Consider the following 24,518-nt stretch of genomic DNA (forward strand, 5'->3'; position numbering starts at 1 on the left):
TTTCCATCCTCTCCCTCATCGTAACTGGAAGCATGCTTAAGTTTCCACTGATGAAGCATTATTGATTTGAGGCATTAAATCTGTTTCTCCATCCATAGATGCTGCCTGACCTGGTGAATATTTCTAGCCCTTTTTATTTTGTATTATCCAACACTCACTCTGGTCTTTAGCAGCCACTCCTTTTCCCTCAAATGAATGGAGAAGATGCCTCAATACTGGGCAAGTTCTCCAAGTTCCTGTTTTATCTCTTAGTTCCACATTGCAGTTCAGCCAGGAAAGCACTAACAAGGAATAGCCTGTGATTTTCCTGCAAGAACAGGTCTACTGTTGGGTAACCTATTTTTTTTCTTGTACATCATGTTGGTGACACTATGTTCACAAGAAAAATAATATTACCCGAATGGGTGAACTTCAGCAAGCTCAATGGCATCTTCAGGAATGATCCAATCTTGTCTCTGTCCAGGCATTGCCTCGATACATTATGTATGCTCCCTGGGGTAATTATCTGGGATTTAGCAGTATTACTCTTCATAACCCAAGCTTTGGTGAAATGAATAAACTCAGGACAAAATGAAGATCAAATCCATGCATTCCTGCGTTGTGTGGATCTGGAACAATGACTTTAAATCACCAGGTCAATCAGTAAAGATATGTTGATTTATTTGTTCTTATTATATTAATGGATAGCAATGTCAGAAACATAAGGAAACAAAAAGATGCAAAAAAAGGTGCATTTTATCCCACAAGCTAAAAGATATCAATACCTGCATCTTGTAAGTATCTCCATAAAGTACTATGCCAACTTTCCAAATAACACAAAAGTCTGTACCAGAATGTGTTAAAGAAGAACAATTCTCCAACTTCAAAGTTCTTCTGATAAAAGCTTTTTACGCTTCTATAATTCCATCTCCACAGATACTGACTCACCCAGTGGTTCTCTCCTTTTTTCAGTCAAAGGCAATGGTTCTCAACCTTTTTCTTTTGACTCACATACCATCACGTGCCATCGGTGCTCTGTGATTAGTAAGGGATTGCTTAAGGTGGTAGGTGAGTGGGAAGGGAAGGTTGAGAATCACTGCTCTAGACCCAATGGTTACTGAGATATTTTGATGGAGAAAAATTGTCATTGGCCCATTTCCTTTGGAGTTAGGAAACCGTGCACATAACGAGTCAATTAGATATGGATTAAAACAGTGGTTTTCAAACTTAAAGTGGTATGTGTGTGGAAAGAAAAAGGTTGAGAACCACTGGTCTAAGTTTCTACTGGCTTCTGGCCTTACATGCCATGGCCCACAAGTGGCAATGATTGAGAACTAACGTGTTGAGTATCACCAGTAGTCACTCTTTTTAATCACAAACTTGAGACTATGGACTTTTTTTAAAATTCAAGACCTCTTTATTACTTCTATATAATTTACAGAGTACTGATAAAATAATCATTTTTCTCAGTGTGATAGCATTTCTTCATTTTGATATTATCCATAAAGCTTTGTATGTTCTTCTCACCAGTACAAAGTGACCTTCCTTACATGTTGAGACCTCAAAATAGGAGGTAACATTGTTCAGATTTTTTTTTAAAACGAAGAAATTTAATACTTGGAACAAATCAAATCCAAACAGATGTCTGTTATTTCCTGGGTGTAAGTAGATAATCCATATTTAAATGTAATGATACACATGGCAGACTTTTTACACCATGATGGTTAGGTTATCTATGGAAGGAAATGTATATAATCACTAAAGCAAACAGAAAGGAAACAAATCAGAAAGTGCGAATCATGGAAGAAAATCCTTCATATCTAGAGATGACTGGAACACTGCTCAATTGAAAGGATAGATCAGTGAGAACACTCAGAATCCAATTTCCATTAACATTGTGAGTACTAACTGTATATCCTGTAATCTGTTGGGGAATAGTTTATCCAGTGATGGCATGCTGGCCTGCCAAGTTTTATTCTTGTTTCTTGCAAACATTAGGTTGGGGTCCTTGCACAATCATTCCAGGGTCGGGATAAATATCAAAGCACATCAGGGAAATGGAAGAATTTTCTCATGAAATGTTCTCTGCTGGTTTTAGCATCAAATGACAGGACATGACTCCAACACTGACATCTGACTGAGGAACAACCCAGAATGAACCTGTGGTGAGAATGTTAAACCCTCAGATTTGTCATGCTCTGAACTGCATGTGGGGATGGAAAATTAACTTCTGTTGGACAAGATGAAAAGTGTTTTTAAAACACCATAAATCAGAGTTTGAGGAGCTGCCAAAATCAAATTTACTCCTGGGAAGTCACAAGTTTACAATTGGATGAAAACTGTTGTCCATGCTGTAGCTCGACTGAGTGAAGCCAGAAATGGCAAATAGTCCAAAAAGACAGACTACAGTGAAATCATTGAGAAGTCCTGAAAGAGAATATGAAGGTCCCAGTCACCACTGCTCAAGACCCAAGACAGTTCCTCAGTAACACAATCGACACTGAGGAATCATCAGTACCAAGCCACAACTGACTTCGTTGATTGGCAAGATGCAGGAGTCCATTATTAAGGGTGATATTTCGGGTACTTGAAAGCAGAAGATAAAATAAGCCAAAGTCATTATGGTTTCCTTTGGGAACATCTTACTTGGCACATCTTTTGGAAGTCTTTAAGGAAGTAATGAGCAGGATTGACAGAGGAGAGTTAGTGGATATTGTTCAGTTGGATTTTCAGAAGACCCTTGACAATGATTTGTACATAAGGCTGCTAAATAAGATAGGACTGCATGGAATTATAGGAAAAGTTCTGGCATGGGTAGAAGATTGGCTAACTAGCAGAAGGCAAAAAAATGAGAATAAAAGGGTATTTTCAGGCTGGCTGCTGGTGGCTAGTGGTGTTCTGCAGCATTCAGTATTGGATGCACTATTTTTCATGGTGATTTTGATAATAGAATTGATGGCTTTGTGGCCATGTTTGCAGATGATACGAAGATAGGTGGAGGGGTAGGTAGCGTTGAGAAACCAGGGAGTGTCCAGAAGGTCTTGGACAAAAAGGGAAATGGACAATGAAGTGGCAGACGTAGGGGTGAAGTGTATGGTCACTTTTGGCTAAAGGAATAAAGAAGTAGACTATTTTCTAAATGGGGAGAAAATTCAGAAAACAGAGAGTCAATGAACTTGGGAGTCCTAGAGAAGGATTCCCTAAAGCAGTGGTTTTCAATCGTTTTCTTTGCAGTCACATACCACACTTTAAGTATTCCCTATGTCATAGGTGCTCTGTGATTAGTAAGGAATTGCTTAAAGTGGTAAGTGGGTAGAAAGAAAAAGTTTGAAACCACTGTTTTAATCGTCCCTAATTGACTCGTTATGTGCAGGGTTTCATAGCTCCAAAGGAAATGGGCCAATGACAATTTTTCTCAAGCAACATATTTCATTAACAATTGGGTCCAGAGCAGTGATTTTCAACTTTTCCTTCCCACTCACATCCCACCTTAAGCAATCCCTTACAAATCACAGAGCACTGATGGCATAGGGATTACTTAAAGTGGGATGTGAGTGGGAAGGGAAGGTTGAGAATCACTGCTCTGGACCCAATTGTTACTGAAATATGTTGCTTGAGAAAAATTGTCATTGGCCCATTTGGTTGAGAACCACTGCCCTAAAGGTTTACTTATAGGTTTACTTAGCGGTAAAGAAGGCAAATTCAATGATAGCATTCATTTTTAGGGAACTAGAAGATAAAAGCAAAGATGTCATGCTGGGGCTTTGCAAGACATTGGTCAGACCACATTTGGAGTACTGTGACCTAATATCTAAGGGAGAATGTGCTAGCATGAGAGATGGTCTAGAGGAGGTTTACGAGAATGATCTTGAGAATGAGAGGGTTATAATATAAGCAGTGTTTGTTGGCTTTGGGCGTCTCCTTACTGGAGTTCAGACAGATGAGGCATTGAAACATACCGAATATTAAAAGGTCAGGTCAAAGTAGATGAGGAGAAGGCGTTTCCAGTTGTGGGAGAGTCTAGGACCAGAGGGCACAATCTCAGAATAAAAGAACATCCCTTTGGAACAGAGATGAGGAGAAATTTCTTTAGCCAGCAAGTGCTGACTCTATGGAGTCTGTTGCCACAGACGGCTGTTGAGGCCAAATCTTTGGATAAATTTCAAGCAGAAGTTGATAGGTTTTTTTTTTACAGATAAGGGCATCAAAGATTATGGGGAGAAAGCAAGAGAATGGGATTAAATGAAAGAATACATCAGGCATGATCCAAATGGCAGAGCAAATTCAATAGGCCAAATGGCCTAATGTACTCCAGTCCCTCATGGACATAATCCCAGGTAATAGTCAGCTCAGACCAAGCACCGTGTAAGTTGTTTTGACCTTCAAATATTAAATGGAATTGCACCACTGCACCAAGAGTTGCAAACACACTGCAAAGGCCTCTGAACAACGCGTAATGAAATCAGTAAAGCAATAATGTTGTCTATTAACAAACTGAACTGTTCAATTAAAAAAAGGTTTTACTGCCACAAACCACATTTTGGTCATTATGTCTTTTGGATCCCAAGTGCTTAAACCATTTCATGTGTAAAATAGCAAAGGAATATATGGTTTTCCCTTTTGTTCTACATAATCTGCAGCACTACTCGGTGCATGTACATTTTACTGAGAGAGCTTAATCGAGAAAAAAACTACTCAGGGCACAAACTGTTCTCTTAATTAATACCATGTTACTTATGCTGATTAAGTTAACTTTCAACATAATGTGATAGTTAATGCTACAAAAGCATATAGTGGAATAACTACGTTCTATTACAATGAAGTATTATTGAGACTGCCATAATATGGGTCACTGTCTGTTCTGAAGCACCAGAACCAAATACTGTTCACATGCAGTTAAAAAAAAAGATAAAATAAAGAATATACATCAATTAACTGTACTAATTTACACTTTCATCATATATTAACAATAATCGTTTATAAAAGAAGAAAGGAAATATAATCCATTGTCAATTTAGTGCCTTTTTTATATTCTGCTCCATTGAAATAATGTTGAAAAGTGTCATTAATTCATACTTGGATGTACAAAAGTATGGTCATTAATATAAAAGGCAAAAAAAGGAAATAATAATTAAGCAATGGTTTGAATAGTTAAATATATACTGTTGTCTTCAATGCAGTTTGAACCGATTATTCCCATGTGAATCATTGTTGAGAATTTGGATTTCTGGCAGTCCAGAGTTGCAGAATACTGGTTCAGTCCAGGCTCTATCTGTGTGCTCCAGGAGCACAGAACATGTCTGTCTACAGTCTAAGCAGTTCAAATTCTCTTATCTGCATTGAACCATCAAAAAGTTTCCTATCTGTTTTGGCACCACATCCGAACCAAATCATGGGCGACAGCATTGAGCAAAATGAAAGTGAAAATCTCCAGACTGTAAGAAAATATATTTAAAGATAGAGCAGGGATGGTTGTATTTCGACTATCTGGAGTCTGCAACTGAGTTTAGGGCAGCTTGCAATATTGGAATGGAATTTATTTTTAAACAAGATTTTGTTCGAATGATTTTGCTCTCCCCTCTGCAACAAAGACGACTTTTTATTGGCATCAAATATTTGGATGACAAGGGTATCCAGCTTAATGCCGCCAACTAAATGCTGGCACATTCAAGCTAAAATGTTGCTCAGATATCAGGACAGGTTTTGTACAGTGTTTGCTTTCTACAGGTATTTATTTGATGACTGTGTTGAAATGGGTGTATTTCCTACTAACTGGAGAGGCTGCGATTGTTTATCCTATCTCACTGCTTGCTCCATTCATTCACATTTACTGACATACATTTGCACTGCTTGACTCGTTGAATTTTCTTGTGTCTAAAGGGAGGCTGCAGGTCAGGGCAGTCCAGCTTAACAGTCAGGGTAGTAAATTTCTGTGGTTTACAGAAGGCGCAGGACTGGAAAGATTCTTGATCCCTTTTAATATGCCTGGGGATATAGAAGGAGTTGCATTGTCCATAGCAGAACCTGTTGATGACAGTTTGGCTCAGACAACCATCCTCGTTAATAGTCTGCCTGAGGGGCTGCGTTTTACACCAGTCGCTCTTCAGGTACTTTCTCTCTGTCACAACCAGTGCCTCCTGGCTGGATGCAAGAACATCCTGCCTCCGATGTTGGCGCTTCTCCGAGCTGTTGGTGTGTCCTTTGTAAAGAGGAGGAATGGCTCCAGGAGGACGATTTTTTTTCAGTTCCACTGCCACCATTAAGGTCCCAACCAGGAAAAGGAGGATAACGAGCTTCTGATACATCCTGCAGAAATAAACAGAGTCGGAGTCATGTATGAAGCTGGAGTCTGGACATCTAGTTCCCTGTTTTATCAGCATTCCTTGACTTTTGACACACTTTTTGTCCCTACTTCAAAAGAAAACATAATCATCCCAATCAGCCTGGTCCACTGCCTAAGTACTGTCTTGTGCGATATAAGTTCTAGATTTCAGACAGAGTGAAATGTTATTTTGTCTGATCTGGGACTTTCCCAGCCATCAATTCCAACCCTTCTCTTACTCAGTCCTGAGGTTACACATCTCATTTAAAGGCCTCCTCAGATATGGAACTAAAACCTCACAAGACATAAACATATGCCAACATAAACTTGAGCACTAAACAGTTCGATGTTTTATCATATCTGACCCAACCTCTCTATTACTAGAAATATCACTCTTCTAAACACACTGACACAGGAATAGTTAGTAAATCAACCTGAGCTGGATAAAGTTTGGCCGAAAATATCACCACCTCACCCAACTTACCAGAACTCATTGGACTTGGATCCGGTTGCCAAACATTTATCTAAAATACAGGTATTTACATTTCTCTACATACCCAGAGGCATATTAAATATCCACATAGATGCCCACATTCTTAAAACACACAAAAAAAACCTCTCCTGCACACACCCTCCATCAAAATCTACCTATGAACATGCCAGCACTAATTCGCTAACTTACCTTTCACATCCCATTTGCACATTGCTGGCGAATATGTCTTCAACCACTGAGGTTGTGAGCTTTGAAATATCTTTTCCAATCTACTGAGTTCTCTCTTAAAAATCTAATTGAAACCTAAACCGTGGACTTCTCCAGCTTCTATTAAACCCCTTCCCTCAGTCTTCCTCTTTCCCTATCCCTCTGCCTTCTTTCCCACAGCTCTCCAACCTCTCTAGTCAGAGAGCGACACTCTCCCTCTATCACTTCTCAGTTTTTTTGTCTCTTCTACCCATCCACCTTTATCCACCGAGGGCCTGTTAGCCTGTACTCCTCCCCTGCTCCCTTCTCCACCCTCTCCTCTCCTTCGCCCATCATTTTATGTAGGCACCTGCCTACTTTTTTTCTCATACCTTGTTGAAGGGCTCAGGGCTGAAACATTGGTTACACTCTACTTTCTATAAACAGTGCATGACCTGCTGAGTTTCTCCAGCTCTTCAGTGAATTGCACTATAATCACAGTGTCTGCAGACTTTCCAGTTTAACTCTGTTTAACTCTGTTTAGCCAAGTATGTGGTGAGTGATACAAGTGTGTCTGTCTTTGCCTCAGTGTCAGTTTTTGTCTGTACAAGTGTGTCTGTCTTTGCCTCCGTGTCAGTTTTGTCTGTTACAATTCTGTGAAGTGCTTTAGCATTATAGTAATTTAATTTATACCACTGTTGTTGGCAAATCTCACTATAGTAAAGTTCCTATAATCCAAGATGCTTGGGACCGGACATTTTTCGGTTAACCCGATTTTTCAGATAACTGAGAAAGGGCTTTAAGCAGCCCCCAGTAGCATCAGCAGAATTCTTGCATTGGTTGTTGCTGATGCCCAACACCTCCCCACTGCTATCACTGATCCTGCCCTGGAGCCCAAAGTCGTCACTCCTGCCATCGTTGCCGATCACCGACACTTCCCCACCGCCATCGCCGATCCTGCCTGGGGGCCCGAGGTCCCCAGGGCTGTCTGGGAGCCTGAGGTCCCAGCTGCTGTCCAGGAGCCCGAGGTCCCTGCTCCTGCCTGGGAGCCCGAGGTCCCTGCTGCTGTCCAGGAGCCCGAGGTCCCTGCTGCTGTCCGGAATCCCGAGGTTCCCGCTCCTGCTTGGGAGGCCACTCTCCTTGATGACGCTGGTACAGCCGAGAACCAAGTACAAAGGAGGGTAAAGAAGAAATGGAAAGAGAGAGGGGGTGGAGTTACCTTAAATGAGGACAATCTCCCCCATGCGCTGCCTAACCTGTTGACTTCCTCCAGTCGCTCACTGATGGCTCGAGGTTCCAGCCTGCTTCTCTGGGCCAGCATCCAGCTGTTCAGCGTCTGTCTTCCCGGCTGGTTCTGAGCTCTGTTGTTACCAAACTGATACTAACAGTGCATCAGAGCCCCAAATGAGCATGCTGGGTGAAATCTTCTTTTCAACTTGTAGACGTCATGCTGCCATCAAAAAATTTTCGGATAACTGAGATTTTCAGTTAAGTTGTTTTCGGATAATCGGAAATGTACTAACTGCCGAAAGTAAGTAGGTTGGTGCATTTGTACCTTGATTCATATCATGGACTATCCGAATTTCTTCTTTCACTTTCCTGTCCAAGTGGAAAAATGCTATTCCACCAGTAGCACCATATTGAGAACATACAACACTGATTTATTGTGATCCCAAATCAGGGGATGTGCTCCCCGCCAGTTTGTTGTTTTCAAACATCAACAGGCAACACTTCGAAGCAAGAATCAGCAGAAACAATTTCCTCACAGCTTTCACCTTGACTACCGCATTCACTTGCTATTTCCATTAACTTCAAGCCCCTCCACTAGATGGAGCACTGTGCAGAGATGAGCCGGAAGGTTGACCTTTTCCAATGATCCATTCAGTAGTGCCTGTCCTTGACCAATGTTGAAAGGGACAAAGAGCAGCCTCTGCTCTCTGCTAACATCTCCAGTGGTAGCTACCACTAAAGAGAGGAAAAAAAATGCAGAAAAGTCAAACTGAGGAATTTTATGTCATTGTTTTTCAAGACATGCGAATTGATGTCAACTGGCATGAAGAAGTACTTAAAGTTGTTACTCCACCTAATGCGAACTGAGTTTCCTCATGAACCTACAAATAATTTGGCATTTCTCATTGAGGTAAAATAATAAGGCAACGCACCTGGTTAAAGTTGAACTGATAGAACTCAGAACGTTACACACAGTACAAGCCCTTTGGCCCGTGATATTGTAAACCTGCTCCACGATAATCTTACTCTTCCCACTTCACAATCAAAAACACTTTTTTTCGGACACCCATGTACCTATCTAAGAATCATTTGAATGTCCCTTTTGTACCATCCTCTACCACCACCCCTGGCAAGGCATTCCAGGTCTCCACCACTCTGAAAAGTAACAAAACCAACAAGTTAATCTTATTCTTGCTTCCAAAAGCTAATTAAAATTCAGATACTGGAAAACTGAAATAACAATACAAGATACTGGAAATATACAGTTGGTCAACCAATAAGAGTGGAGTGAGAACTTTGCACCTTGATGAGCATTCATTCGAGCTTCAACAGAAGATCAGTGATGTGAAAGGCAAGCAATGTTTATCTCTCCACAGAAGCTTCTTGATGTGCTATTTCCATCATCTTTTGGATTTGTTGCTGCAGGTTCGACTCACGTTGGAGCTGAGGAATGCTCGCGTTGGAGCATTAGTTTTTTCCCCACTAATACCACCTTAAGTAATTCATAGGATGTCATAGATGCTCTGTGATTACTAAAGGATTACTTATGGTGGTATGTGAGTGGGAAAACGGTTGAGAACCACTGCCTTAGTTCAAAGGACTACACTTTGAATAAATACAAAGAATGCATATAAAATTATATGAAAGGTATATAAAATTATGGGGGGAATAGATAGAGTGGATGTGAATAGGCTCTTCCCCTTGAAGGTAGGAGAGATTGGAATAAAGGATCATAAGTTAAGGGTTAAGGGGAAAAACTTTAGAAGTAACACAAGAGGATGCTTCTTCACTCAGAGAGTGGTGGCTGAGTGGAATGACCTTCCAGAAGAGGTATTTGCAGCAGGGTCAATTAAGAGGAGATTGAATGAGGTCATGGATGTGAGGGGGTTGCAGGTTATGGGCAGGGGGCAGTTAGGTGAGGACTAGAAGGGCCTATATGGTCTGTTTCCATACTGTAATTTTTATATGGTTATATGGTTACAAAAGAAATGTGCGCAATAATTCGGGAAGAATTTCTCATTATAGTTCATGAACCTATTAACAGGTTTAAAAAGTCATTAATCTAAAAGTTGTATTGAATATTTTAGCTACAATCATCATTTCTTTTTAAGGTCTATTTGTTATCCCACTCCAACATTTCCTGGAATCCTAGTTACAAGTCCATTCATGACTGCTGGCCAGAAACATTGACTTTACTAAACTACTGTCTAATAACTTCTTAATTAAACCCCTTAAAAGCAGCGGGATCACATTTCAGTGACTGCCCCACACTATATAGACTCTCACAGAGATTCAAGGTTTCCCCAACCTCCACTCAAAATATGATAATGAAGAGTCAACTCTGCTTCACTTTACTTTTGTTAGAAAATATTCCTTCTCATTGGTAACAACCACAGTTTAACTAGGTCAAAATTGCCATTTCTTGTAAAATGACGACACTGGAAAATAAAGATCTAATTATATAGAAAGTGATTTCAATAGTATCAGAAAACGAGAGTTTCGGAAAAGAAATTATATTATCATTCAGTGAGTCTTATCTATTGAGTTGTCACATGGAAATGAAGATACTTAGCATTAATTCAGTAAGTGACTGGAAAACAGAGGACACCATCATGCAGTGCAGAAACAAGTCCTTCAGCTCACTTGTTTGCACCAAAAACAAAAACGCCTAATTCTCCACTGCTTCCACTAAAAACATATCCTCGAGGATAAAATTATTCTAACTGTATGCCATCGAGTTCATTGTTGCTGTTGAATTATGTCTGAATACTTCTTTAGTTTAGCAATATTCCTAAATTAACTTTTAATGATTAAATCTCATTTTAAAGACGTGCATTTTGGTTCCTGGAGACTACTATTTCTTAACTTTATTCCTTTCTCTGTCCTGTGTAACATCTGGGCCATGACTGTAACTGACACCAAGGAAGGGTTACCTTCTTCTGGCAAAAATATTCAAACATTGCTAATCGGTGGGGAGTTCCAGGGTTTGGACCCAGTGGAGATGCCAGAACATTTCCAACTCAGCATGGTCCCCATGCACCTGTTGCTCTTGATGGTCTTGCTGGTAGAGATCACCGACTTTGGAGTAGCTCAGGAAGGTAATTTTGTATTTTATAGATGGCACACATTGCAGCTGCAGTGAATGGAAAAGAACTAAACTGAGTTGCTGTGTTCTGCATGGCATTGGTTTTCCTGTGTACCTCTGGAGTGGCATTCACCCAGGGTATTTCAGGATAAAAATGGAAAAATGCCTCAGGAGCTGAGTCACTAATTTCTGGAACACTCAGCCTCTGCCCTCATGACCGCAGTATTATTTGGCTGGCGCAGTTAAATGTTTTTCTCTGTGGTTTATTGGGTGGGAAGAGTGGGATGGAATGCCAAGATTGGAGGTTAGACTGTCCTTTTAGAGATGGTCATTTTTTTTTGTGGAATGGATTTTATGTGTCACTTATTAAACCCTGCCTGAACGTTGTCAGGATATCAAAAGCATGCAGGAATAAATTGGTTAACTTGGTGAGGAATTACAAATGGTATAGAAGATTGTGCGATTATCAATAAGCATCCCAACTTATAACTCTTTAATGAGAAGATATGAGCTACACTAAAGAACTCCTGCAGAGATTAGACTTACAATAACATTACGTGAGACACCATTCAATCCATTATATTGTTTCCCCTTGATAACCATAACCATATAACCATTTACAGAGCAGAAACAGGCCATGTCGGCCTTTCAAGTCCGCACTAGTCCACTTGAACAAATCCACTAGCTCAATCCTCCCACTCTCCGCCAATATCCCTCCAACCCCTTCACTTCCATGTACACATCCAAGCTTCTCTAGAACAAAAGAAATAGAGGCAGTCAAGCCTGCTCCACCATTCAACAAGATCATGGCTGATCCAACCATGGACTCAGCTCAACCATCCTAACTGATCTTCAGAACTCTTTGTACCCCGACACTGCAAAGGTCTTCATAACAATGTTTTAAATACATTTAATAAGGCAGCCTCTTTTGCTTCCTTGGACAGAGAATTCCATAGATTATAACTCTCTGGGAAAAGGAGGTCCTCCTCATATCAACACCAAATCAACTCCACTGAATCTTGAGGCTAAGTCCCATAGTTCTTGTCTCACCTACCAGTGAATACAATTTTCCTGGCTCCATCAATCTATCACTTTTATAATTTTATGTTTCCGGATGATCCACTCTCATTCTTCTGAACTCCAGTGTGTCCCAGGTCACTCAATCTATTCTCATTGGCTAACCTCCCCTTATGACCCTAACCACAGACCACTTTGGCACCACTGAAAAACCTGTCAGTACAATTGAAACACCACTATTTTTCTCGCACTAAATGTAACCGAGAATACTTATTATCTATCTTTTATATTTGTCATCTATTTCCTTACTAGTGTAATTAAAGAATACTTTGTAATTGTATTTTTATACAAAAATATCTGTTTGGGTGCAGCAGGTAAGAATTTTAATGCATCTACACATTTTACTCTGTGTATGATAATAATCTTATTATAATCGTTATTCGAGTTGATTTTCCATTAATACAAGGAAATAAGATGCATTCTTATTTCTTGCACTCTTTGAAATGAGTACAAGTGATTTTACATGTGCCAGTGCACAGAATGGCAGAAAGGTTTACAACTGCATATCTCTTCATGCTGAGCTTCCAACCTTGGTGTCAGCAAGGAGGGATCAAGGAGCGTGGAAAGGTGGCCATTCCAAAGCCACAGGAGTCCACGTCCTTCTTGCCAAGACCTGGTGTACAGTTCAGCTGCACAAAATCTGAGTGCTTTTGATTTTTTTCCACCGGCTCATTATTCAGCTTATTGGTGGCATGGCCTTTGCGGTGAAGAGTTTGCTTTTAGTATGCGATTTTCTGTGCAAAGCCAATCTTAAAATGTGCTGGCATATCATTCTGACATGCACATCTTCAATGAAGATCATGAACTGAGAATGATTCCACATCAGCTTTACCCCTGTGGTCTATTTTATACTCAAATGAGGACATTCATCTAAAATCTGACACAGCCCCGGAATTTGCAATGACCTGAGTGGGCCCACCCAGTTGGTCAGTTATTCACCGACTTTGATTTTCTTCCCACGTTTCTTCCATTACTTTGCCATCCTCTTTGGATAGAGTTTATTCCTCCCTCTATTTATCTGTCAAATATCAAGTAACTTTGTAAATACTCGCATAAGAGTGGCACAGTTGGTGTAGCAGTTAGTGCAACATCTTTACAGCGCCAGTGATCGGGACTAGACTAGTTTGAATCCCACACTGTCTGTAAGGAGTTTGTACGTTCTCCCTGCGTCCATGTGGGTTTCCTCCCACTGTTCAAAGCATTCTAGGCTTAAGGGGTGTAAATTGGGCGGCACAGACTCGTGGGCTGTATGTCTGTACGTCTAAATTTAATAACACTGATGGGTTGATGGGAATGTGGAAATAATGAAAAAGTGGGATGATTGTAAGATTAATGTTGGTGGTCAGCAGAGCCTGTTTCTAAGCTGCATTGCTCTATGACTCCACGACACCATGACTCTGTGGTAGAATAACACAAAACCTGTACCTTTGACACAGTACTGCATCAAAATATTTGTCATTTAACCAGCAGGCCAAAAGTCTGACCATTGATACAGTTTCTATGTGGTGATTTTAAGAAGGACGAGGGACTTACGGGATGAAAGGTTGAAAGAGAGGATGTTAGCACATAAGAGCCAAAGGCCACAGGTCTAGGGAGGCACAATTTTATTCAGATCTTTCTGAGTTTTTATCTTCTTTCTCTGCAAGATATTTAGTACTATTAATATATACAAGGATAGATCTATAACATTACAAGTTGTTGGTGTTGGCCTTACCCCTTCCATGCAACAGCCATTCAGTTCCTGGGTTCCAATTGGACTAAGCTGGTTTATTAATATTTAATACAATTTACAAACAATTGCAGAATGAAATTAGTATTAATATATTTGTACTTTGAATTGATCCAAAGCCCCTTCTTTCAGCCTTCTGAACTTCACTAGGTACCATATGCACTGATATTAGCAAATTTTAATGCCTCTTGTGCATGCAATGGGGTGAAATCATTATTTTTCTTTGCAATTGTTCATACATTCTGATTTTTAACTCTAGTCATCTCCACATAAACTATCTTTGCTGTACTACAAGAGTCATGGATCCCTGTGTGCAGAATCAAACTATTGCAATACTTAACTAAGGGTAAAATCAGTTGGGTATCATGACACATTTTGGAGATAGAAACACCCTCTTCTGTTTCTCAAGGTGTCAAAATATCCAGCAACCAAGCCAAACATTATCCACTAATGAAATTCTGCAACTAACCCAAATATAACAAGGAAGATGCTGTCTTGGAATTGAACTTGATGAAGGTGTTATTGGGTATACTTCAGTTATTGAGTCTTTTTTGTGTTTGGCACATCAGAGCCAAGTAGCCTCTTTGTTAAATTGAACCTGTTTGTCGGCTGATACTTCTCTATTGTTTTATTTTGCTTGAAGGGTTACACCATCTAAACCAAAGGAATTTGAAGCCAGCCCTCCCACACGGATGCACTCTGGTGACACGGTATCCCATCTATCCTTTACATTGTAACCACTTGCCAAGGCTAAATTGAAAGGAGCTCTCTCATCCACAACCCCAAATAACTTTAAGGATCAGGACATGTGAAGTGGCCTATCTGATCTTCCCTCCAATTCACAAAATAGTCTAACTTGGAAATATATAGCTGTTCCTTCTGGGCCTAAATCAAGGAATTCCCTTCTAAATTGTACTGTGAAACCATTTTCACAAGAGAGCCCATCATCTCTTTTGCAAATACAGTCAGATATAGACGTTAGTGCCTTTTTTCAGCAAACAACTGCATCCCGTAATAAATTTGAGAAAATGAAGAATAATGTCCTTGAAAGTTTATAATCACAATTTAATGATTAGGAAGCAAAATTAGTTATTTACGTTGGATTACACAGTGGAACAGTGGATTGAGATGCTGACATCTGGTACCATCTATTTGGAATTTGTATGTTCTCTCTGTTGCTGTATCGATTTCCTCCAACATCTTGAAGGTGTGCTGGTGGATGTTAAATGGCAAATTGTAAATTGCCCTTAATATCAGGAGCTTAGAGAATCTGAGTGCTCGAAGGGTCACAGGAAAATAGGACTGATGGCATTGCTCTGAGACATAGCACAGACTCCATGGACCAAATGGCCTCCTTTGTCATGAGAAAAATTGAGAGGAAATAAGAGTAAAACTTAAATCCGAAATTCCAAGGCCAGCACAAGTGTTAATGCTGGTGCCTCACAGGTCCAGAAACCTTGGTCTCGATCTTTAGACAATCTACAAAATGAATAGTGCATGTTGATAGGCACGTGCGAGAATTAACAAGTCACAGAGAAGCAAGGAGAGTGGGAATGGTATTAATTGGATTGAGTCGCTGGGACCCAGCATGGATGCAATGGGCTGTTACCAGAAGGGAAAGTATTTACCGTATGTTTACAAGTCTTTGTTTGCAGCCATTGGAAAATGAAGTCCATTTCATCTTAACTATCTAACTACATGACATGCTTTAATAAGTGTGGCCCAGTTAGCGTAGCAGTTAGTGCCACGCTGCTACGGTGCTAGTGACTTGGGTTCAAATCCGGCACAGTCTGTTAGGGGTTTGTATGTCCTCCCCGTGTCTGTGTGGGTTACTTCTAGGTTCTCTGGTTTCCTCCCACCATTAAAAATGTAAGTTAATTGAGTGTAATTGGGTGGCATAGACTCATGGGCTTGTTATTGTGCTGTATGTCTAAATTTAAATTTAGAATAAATTATGACAAACAATTTCATTCTGTGTTCATTAAATCATTTCTCGATGCATGCCCAAACACTTCTACATTCTAATTACATTGGAATGTTCACAATAAAAAGTGTTCAGAGTGGAGCATTCAACTTCTTATATATTTTTTAAGTTAGAAATGCCTGGTAGAAGTGGCTTTCTGGATTGCTTTCAGTGTTGAGCCAAGTAATTTCCAAGTCTCTGTGAAACTGCCCATCTGAACTAGGCCTGCTTGGAGCCAACCTGCCTGGATTACAGGGTCACCTTCATGCCGTTACACGTGTGATATTGATTTGGCGTCACTGACTGAACGGATGGTGCATTGCTGCAACCCTCTGTTCACCCTATGGAAGTTTTGTAGAGGAAAGTCAGAGTGAAGGTCTTCAGATAAACAGGAGGAAAATAAAAGTTAATGACTTGAGTAATTTTCTCACATGATCTAATAATCCAGGAACTACAGGTAGCACAGAGGTGGGTGGAGCAGTTATGTATCTGAGATCTGTATTTCTCAAAGTACCAATCGAGATATATATCTGGTTCAGAAATGCACTGATGTACCAGCATAGTGTGCATCCAGAGGTGTACAACCCAGTGATCATTGGGGAATGGAAGGTGGAGAGGATGATCAAATTTAAGTACTTGGGAGTCACTATCTTGGAGGGTCTTTCCCAGACACAACTCACTAAGGGCATCGTAAAGAAAGCACATCTACTTCCTCAGAAGTTTGTGGAGATTTGGTATGACACGAGAAACCCTGGCAAATTTCTACAGAGGTTTGGTGAGTAGTGTGCTGACCGGCTGCATTGTGGTCTGGTATGGGGACACCAATACCCCTGAGCATAAAGTCCTGCAAAAGGTAATGGACACAGCCCAGGACATCACAGGCAAAATCCCCACAATCGAGAACATCTACAGGGAACGCTGCCATCAGAGAGCAGCAGCAATCATCAAGGATCCACACCGCCCAGCATACGCTCTGTTCTTGTTGGTCCATCAGGAAAGAGGTCTAGGTGCCACAAGACTCACACCACCAGGTTGAGGAACAGCTTCTACCCCTCCTCTATCAGACTCCTCAACTACAAACTCAATCAGGGACTCATTTAAGGACTCTTACTTGTGCATTTTATTGACTTTCTTAAATTTTCTCTGTATTGGGCAGTTTGTTTACATTTGTTATCTGTTTACAGTCCTTTATTTGTTTACATGTACACACCATGTGCAGTTTTTTTTTGAATTTCAAATAAGTAATAATTCTGCCTTGCCCGCAGATCAAAAGAATCTCAGGATTGTATGTGATGTCATGGATGTACTCTGACAAATCCAAAATCTGTTAAATCTTCCAAGCATTTGTTTTCCTCCAATTTGGTTTTCTGCATTTGTTTAATTGAATGTGTCACCAATAGTTCAGAAAGAAAGCTGCAACTTCATGTGAGTATAGTCAACAAGTCACATCATATCTCCAGCATTCACTATATTTGCCTTTAAATAACTTTCAGACGCCTTTCCCAAACTCCTGACTCAGGATCATTGCAACAATGTTAAACCCCATTATACAGGGGCATTCTCCACCATAAGGAAAGTATGGAATGTGGATTCGCAAAGCAAACTTTCGAAAGAGCCCACCACCATGGTAATGGTGAAGTTCTGTCATACAAAATTAGATACCAAAGATCATATTTACCAGAGAAAGTTAGAGAGCAGAACTTTGATAATTGTTGATTAGTACCCTATAAAATACACATGAAAGCTTTCAGGTTGCTGTAACAACCCCACTACTTGTCTCTGGGAAAGAGCACCTCCCAGTTTCAGATGATATGAGCTTAGTGAGCCTCCAGCCATTCTCTTCTTCATGTATAATGAAATAGCATAACAAATTTATCCATTATTGAGCAATCCCTATAAATTTTTAGGACCCATTAACACCTCTCACTGGAAACAGTGAATAAGTCTAACTCACCCAAACTCAGTTGCATTTGAAGGAAAATAATTGTCTTAGGTGGTTGGTAGTTCATTGACAATATCAACGTGCCTCCTGCTAAGCATGGAGGCTTCCCTTCATTTGTTGATTCATTCCATCCCTCTTCCCTTCCAACATTTTTATTTGTGGTTTTTACAGGTCATGCATTGCATTGCATTATCACATATTTGTGGCAGCTACTATGGTAGAGCTACTAAAGTAATACACACACACTCACCAGATTAGTCAACTCAAGACTGACTTTATTCAGGTTTTACAATTTTCTTTTATACCCCACATGTCCTGGGCTCCACAGGACAAGGCAGAACATTGCTACTGGAGTGCTTCCGATCCACAGGTCCGGCAGGTTTAAATTGATCCTTGTGAGTGTCCCATGCCTTCTGGCAGGACACTTGATAGGACAACGCGCCATTCTCCAGCACACAGTATTGCTCTGTTAAGTGAGTATTCACCTGTTTGTTTCGTTGTTCTGTGGCCCGCAGAATCGTGCTGGCAATGGTTTGTGATTCCGCACTGCGTGCTCGCTCAGCCCGCTACATGGCTGCTACATCTTGGACTTTCGACTCTGGTTTTAGATCAGCTTTATTAAATAAAAATCTTGAGTACAAGTCATGCCATCACCAAGAAATAAACAGCCATTTAATGAGCAGGTAACACAAGATCCATCTAATTGCATGAATCTTACATATCTAATCAGTGTTGAACATCCATGTATCTCATCCTAGGTGCTTAAACAACAAATAATTTTCTCATATTTAGTAATACTGAAAGGGCAGAATAGAGTGGATATGGAGACAATGTTTCCTATGGTAGAGGAGTTTACGACCAGAGAGCACAGCCTCAGAATACAAAAACATTCCTTTAGAATAGAGAAAATAAGGTATTTCTTTCCCACGGGGTGGTGAATCTATAGAATTTATGCTGCACAAAGCTGTGGAGGCCAAGTCATTGGGTAGATTTAAATCAGAGGTACTCGATTAAGAAAGGAATCATGGCTTATGGGAGAAGTTAGAAGAATAGGGTTGGAAGGGATAGTAAACCACCCGTGATGGAATGGCGGCTCAGACTCAATGTTCCCTATGCCCCTTTGTTTATATTCTAATGGTTTTAATAAATTAACTTCCATAAATTGAAAACAACTTGATAAAGAATAAATTTGTAAAAAATTGTTATATTCTCACTTGAGGTGAATGAATTCGTGAGCAATTTTCTTACTTAAGAGAAAGTTTTGGCTATCCCCCCTTACAGAGATTGTCTTGTAAAAGGGAATTGGGGAGAATTGTAATACCATTTTTAACTGATAGCTCACACAGTAGCTACAGGTATTTGCTACTGTTTGTTTTAACATAGTATTGGAAAATTGCATGTGGTTTCTAATGGTTTTTCTGTTTGGATACTTTGACCATGTTATTGGATAGCCTGTCAATCCATCAACACTGTGAATGAAGAGTGTGAGATTTGCCAATTAGCAGCAGTCCCAGGGTTCACTCAAAACCAGGAACCATTGCAATGTGCAGAAGATGATTATCATTGCAGTGTCTGTGTTAATGAGCTCCAGATAATCACACTGCTGCCCACAGTACACAGAAATTATGGATTAAAGGGCATTTATTATCCCTTTCTGGACTGTGTCATAGGATTGACAAAATACTTGATTTGGAAAACCAAAGAGAGGTGATGAATCCTGATATTAGGGAACCTGCCATTAAAGTCAGAAAATGAAAAAAAAACAATAAATATGCAATGCCTAGATGCTATTGGTGTAATTCAGACAACCCAGATATTTAGCAGCAGGTATCCTGATTTTATCCCACCCCCTCCTCCCGCTTCTACGTACACCAATAGCCATTTGTGGATTTTACTTTTAAAGGAGTAATCTAACAACTTTCTGTGCAGTGGAGAATGAAGCAAGTCCTCTGTAATGGGCTCCTTCAGCTGGTACCATTACAACCAGGTCATCTCAACATGCCAATAATGGGAGTTGTTTCTCTTGTTGACATTTCACTGATATATTTTTTTTTTTATCTGGATAGGCTTCCAAAGCAGAGGAAGCACAAGTCCCTTTTTGAAATAACACAAGAAAGAGATTGGAATTGAAATATTTCTTCAGATGAAAGTAGCCAACTGTTGGCCACTCCAAGAATGATACCTAGGTCTGTTAGTAAGAATCTTGTCAAGTGAGGGAATTGATGAGCTGTTGGTGATGCCAACAGCTCACTGATGTAAAACAGCACTGATGTTACCAAGGAGACTTGGGAAACTTTGTGCTATCCCGACTCACTGGAACATCTCATTGAGATTACATTCGGTAGAAGACAATGGAGGAAAGTGTGTATTTTCAGTCCTATTCTGCATCCTTTTGTCCTAGTTAATGTGCAACCAGTTGGCAAGATATTCCTCATTCGATCTTTCGAAGGACTTCAGCAATGCTAAACTCGGAAGATTTCTATCTCTTCTGATCTCCCAGCGAACTTTCTGCTGTGCCGCTATCCCAGTCACCGATTGCGTGACTTTATGTGAAGATTGACAGGAATTGGAGAGTTTCAAGCCAGAAAGAACAGAATTTGTGAATGTCCCAATGAAACCCGGATAGTTAAAGAGATCGCTGTCTGATATCTAACCTCCTTCGATAGAACTCAGTTGGATTTTTCCCTCCCATGTCAGTGTCTCTCTGCTGGTCCCGGTCTGAATTTGGAGGGAAGAAGTGACTCTAAAGGTGTTATCTGGAAGTGGAGACGTGGCTCTAATAAGATGGGCAGTTTGCCCAGGGTGACTGGAGCCTCAACCTCACGTCCCAAAGAACATTCGATGCGGAGAGATGGAGAAGGTAGTGATTATATCAAATGTGTTGAGAGAAACACACTTCACAATGGTCCGTGGGCAGTGTCGAGCTGTCTGCCTGTTGTCACAGTGGTAGAGAACCGATTGTAGCACAGCAGCCTCCCTCACCTTCTTCATGATTATCTGCTGGGTAAGATAGAAGTGTTGCCAAGGAGCCTGGGATCATTTGCATCTACTTCGAAAGTTAGTACCTCGGACAGTGCAGCGCTTCCTTTTACAGAATGATTTACAGCTCGGAAAGTGGCCAATTGATTCTGGAACTGGCCCTTTATAAGACAGTTCTACTCCTAACCCCTTCCGAATTCTTTAATTCCGGATACATCCACTTCTCTACTAAAGGCTACCGTTGATTTCCCTCTTCGCTGCATCGCTGTCAGGGTACACTCTGATCCATCCGAAAGTAAACACAAATCCCTCCTTTTACTTCTCGCCAGCCGCTTCCATTCTTTTCTGATGCAAAGTGAGGAAGCAGGTCTTGGATGCGAGAGTAGCGGCCAGTTCTTCTGTCCTCAGAGCCTTGCCTTATTTCACTGTCAACCTGAGATTACTGACTGGCCGTTTACATTAATAGATTTCCTCTTGTAGCTCTGATGGGCGAGGAGCGAGGAGGCTCGGGGACGGGTGGCGTCAGCAGCGAGATACCCCTGCGACCTCCTGGCAGCTGCCCTGGTGTGCGTGCATGGCTGCGCGACATCGACTCTCAGATGTTGGGCAACAAGTACTCGAACAATGTATTGGAACCTTAGGGAGGGAGTTCCCTGCAGACCTCTCAGTATTGTTTCTCACCATCTCCTCCGACCACCGAGCGAACTTTCTGCCGTGCAGCTAAACCGGGGGAGTAGCTGCCACTCACCGTGGCTATGAGTTTATGTGAAGATTGACAAGAATCAGTGAGGTTCAAGCCAGAAAGGACAACATTTGTGAATAAAAGTAGTCCACGATAACGCAGGGCGCGTATGTGTGTAAGAGAGAGAGGGAGAGAGGTCAATGTGAGTATATGTTATGTGGACGTATATTCATGTGTGTGTGTGAGAGAGAGGGAGAGAGGTCAATGTGTAGGTGAGTGAGTATATGTTATGTGGACGTATGTTCATGTGTGTGTGTGAGAGAGAGGGAGGGAGAGAGGTCAATGTGTAGGTGAGTGAGTGTATGTGCATGTGGACGTATGTTCATGTGTGTGTGTGTGAAAGAGAGGGAGGAGGGAGAAAGGTCAATGTGTAGGTGAGTGAGTATATGTTATGTGGACGTATGTTCATGTGTGTGTGTGTGAGAGAGAGAGAGGGAAGGAGGGAGAGAGGTCTATGTGTAGGTGAGAGAATGCATGTGCATGTGGACGTATGTTCATGTGTGTGTGAGAGAGAGAGGGAGGGAGGTCAATGTGTAGGTGAGTGAGTGTATGTGAATGTGGACGTATGTTCATGTATGTGTGTGTGTGTGTGTGTGAGAGAGAGAGGGAGAGAGGTCAATGTGTAGGTGAGTGAGTGTATGTGCATGTGGACGTTCATGTGTGTGTTTGTGGTATGTGTTCATGTATGAATTTATGCTGGTGTGTGTGTGTGTGTATCCGTTAATGGGAAGATGGTGTGTGTTCGCATGTGTGTATGTGTGTTTGTGTGTGTGTGTTGGCTCAGAAATGGTGCCAATCCCAATCTGCGTATCTGGTTTTCACGACTTTCGCTCAGAAGTGTCCCCTTTCATTTGACCGGCATAATATACGCATCGGTTTTATTCCAACAGGTGTTGAGAGCTACCTCCGTTTGGAAACAATCCCATTTCAAGACTCTTTCCTCCTCTCCTCCCCAAAAGAATAGCCCTTCCTTTAAAAAAAATGGTATCTGTATCCACGAGGATACTTGGCCGAATCTATCCCTGTCCGATGTGCAGCCGGTAACTCGGCATCAGATAACAGGGTATTTCTACCAACAACTGATACAGAGTTCACAGGATGGAGAAACGGCTGTGAATTGCGCCCGGTACTGACTGACACCTGTATGAGAGAAAAAAAACGTTACCCAGTGCTCTCAGCTGAAACCACTCGGGAATTGAAATTTACTGATCCAATTTCAAGCCACTAAGATGCCACTTGGACGAGCCAAGAAAGTGACTCTGCGTGTGGGCGCACGTTGAAAGTGTGGAAAAGTACTCCACTCAGAACAGCCAAGTGCAGAGACGGAGGCTTGGACCATCCACAGGGCTGCGACTATTACCAGATCCTCCTGGAACTGGATGATAGTATTAGAGGACAGGAGGAAGCCTTCGCTCACTCCCAGTCGATCAGTCACATCAGAATCAATGCACGATCTTCCCCGAAGAGCTGAAAATAATTCTCTCTGATCTTGTAAATTCAGTTCCCTCTGTTCCACCACCCTACCGGCTGAATACAGACTCTATCTGCTCTCTGAATATGTTTTCTCTGTACCTTCTCATCAACATTTTACATTTATCCCTCGCCCTTAAACCATCCCGTCTTGGGAACAGATTTCTTCCATTTAATCTGACATACTGTACTCATAATGCGCGCACGTGTGTGTGTGTGTGTGTGTGTGTGTGTGTTTGTATGTGTGTGAGAGAGAGAGAGAGTAAACACATCTCTGAAACGACGTGATTTCCGAAAAGTATAACAATGTTCCATAACTAGGCATCTCGGTTGAAGAATTGCTGAACACGGTAACCATTAGAGTACAGCGATGATCTATATCAGCCCACAGGCCGGTTTTATATCGCAGTTGCATGTTTTGCCAATGCTCTAATTGTCCTTACCTGAAGAAGAGTGTTGGTCCGCTTCAGCTTTGGTAGGAAAAATCGTGGATGTGGATCTGCAGCGAAGCTGTCAGGAGTGAGCTGCCCTGTTGCCTGGAAGACTGAATCCCATATACACAAGTCGTGATGAAGAGAGCTTCAGACTGGGCTGGTTCTATCGCCAGCGCCGTTCAGTCTCACTTCTAGTTGATCAGAGACTCTGCATGTGGATGTTATCAGAATGTGGGGCTCGGATTGGCTGTGATCAAACACTCAGCCAAAAAAAAACAAATCACACACTCCTCTGACTAATATTACACAAGCAGTAACCCACGGTGCCGCGGAGGGAACTCCTTCACCGCGGTCTGCAGGGCACAAGCAATTGGGCTGTGCTCCAAAGTGGCACAGTCATGCAATGAGCAGGCTGGCACAGACCCACATGATGCCATCGCATCTGTCAAACAAAGGACTTCACGGAAAAATACTAGACTGTCAGACGGGCTCACAGTAACACTGGGTCAGGACTCAGACAATCACTTGAAGCAGGATAAGCACCAAGCTGGAGACAGACAGAAGAGGCACAGCGTGGGTCTTCTTACTGTTTGCGACTAACACAGGGGAATGTTCTCCAATAGGGAATACAGCGGCGTCAGTACGCTGAACAGGAGTATTACATTCGATTTACCCACCAAACCGTTTCTGAAGGTGATCTCTATGCACGCCCTCAAAAGATTTGGACGATCAATGTTTGTGTTCAGAGATGTCACGGGGATAAACTCACTCTCTTTTAATTCCGCAAATATCCACTTCAGATACCGCGGAATAACAGCACCTTCTGACTGTGCTTCCCATCCATTTGTCCACTGGTTATAAAAGTTAGAACATTATGAAAGGCATAG

General features: G+C 41.3%; 1 protein-coding gene across 1 annotated transcript; it reads right to left on the reverse strand.

The window, feature by feature from the left end:
- Positions 1-1,373: 1,373 nt before the first annotated feature.
- Positions 1,374-24,015, reverse strand: LOC138760420 (gremlin-2-like). The gene is made up of 2 exons (XM_069930996.1): positions 23,641-24,015; positions 1,374-6,285 (listed from the first exon to the last, which is right to left on the reverse strand). Exon 2 carries the CDS (start codon positions 6,282-6,284, stop codon positions 5,781-5,783), a length of 504 nt encoding a protein of 167 aa, XP_069787097.1. The 5' UTR covers position 6,285; positions 23,641-24,015; the 3' UTR covers positions 1,374-5,780.
- Positions 24,016-24,518: the final 503 nt, after the last annotated feature.

Source organism: Narcine bancroftii, chromosome 4, assembly GCF_036971445.1.
Source record: "Narcine bancroftii isolate sNarBan1 chromosome 4, sNarBan1.hap1, whole genome shotgun sequence".
Taxonomy (NCBI): domain Eukaryota; kingdom Metazoa; phylum Chordata; class Chondrichthyes; order Torpediniformes; family Narcinidae; genus Narcine; species Narcine bancroftii.

Excerpts from the sequence above, each read along its gene's own strand:
- LOC138760420 (XM_069930996.1), bottom strand. The coding sequence starts at position 6,284 with ATGTATCAGAAGCTCGTTATCCTCCTTTTCCTGGTTGGGACCTTAATG.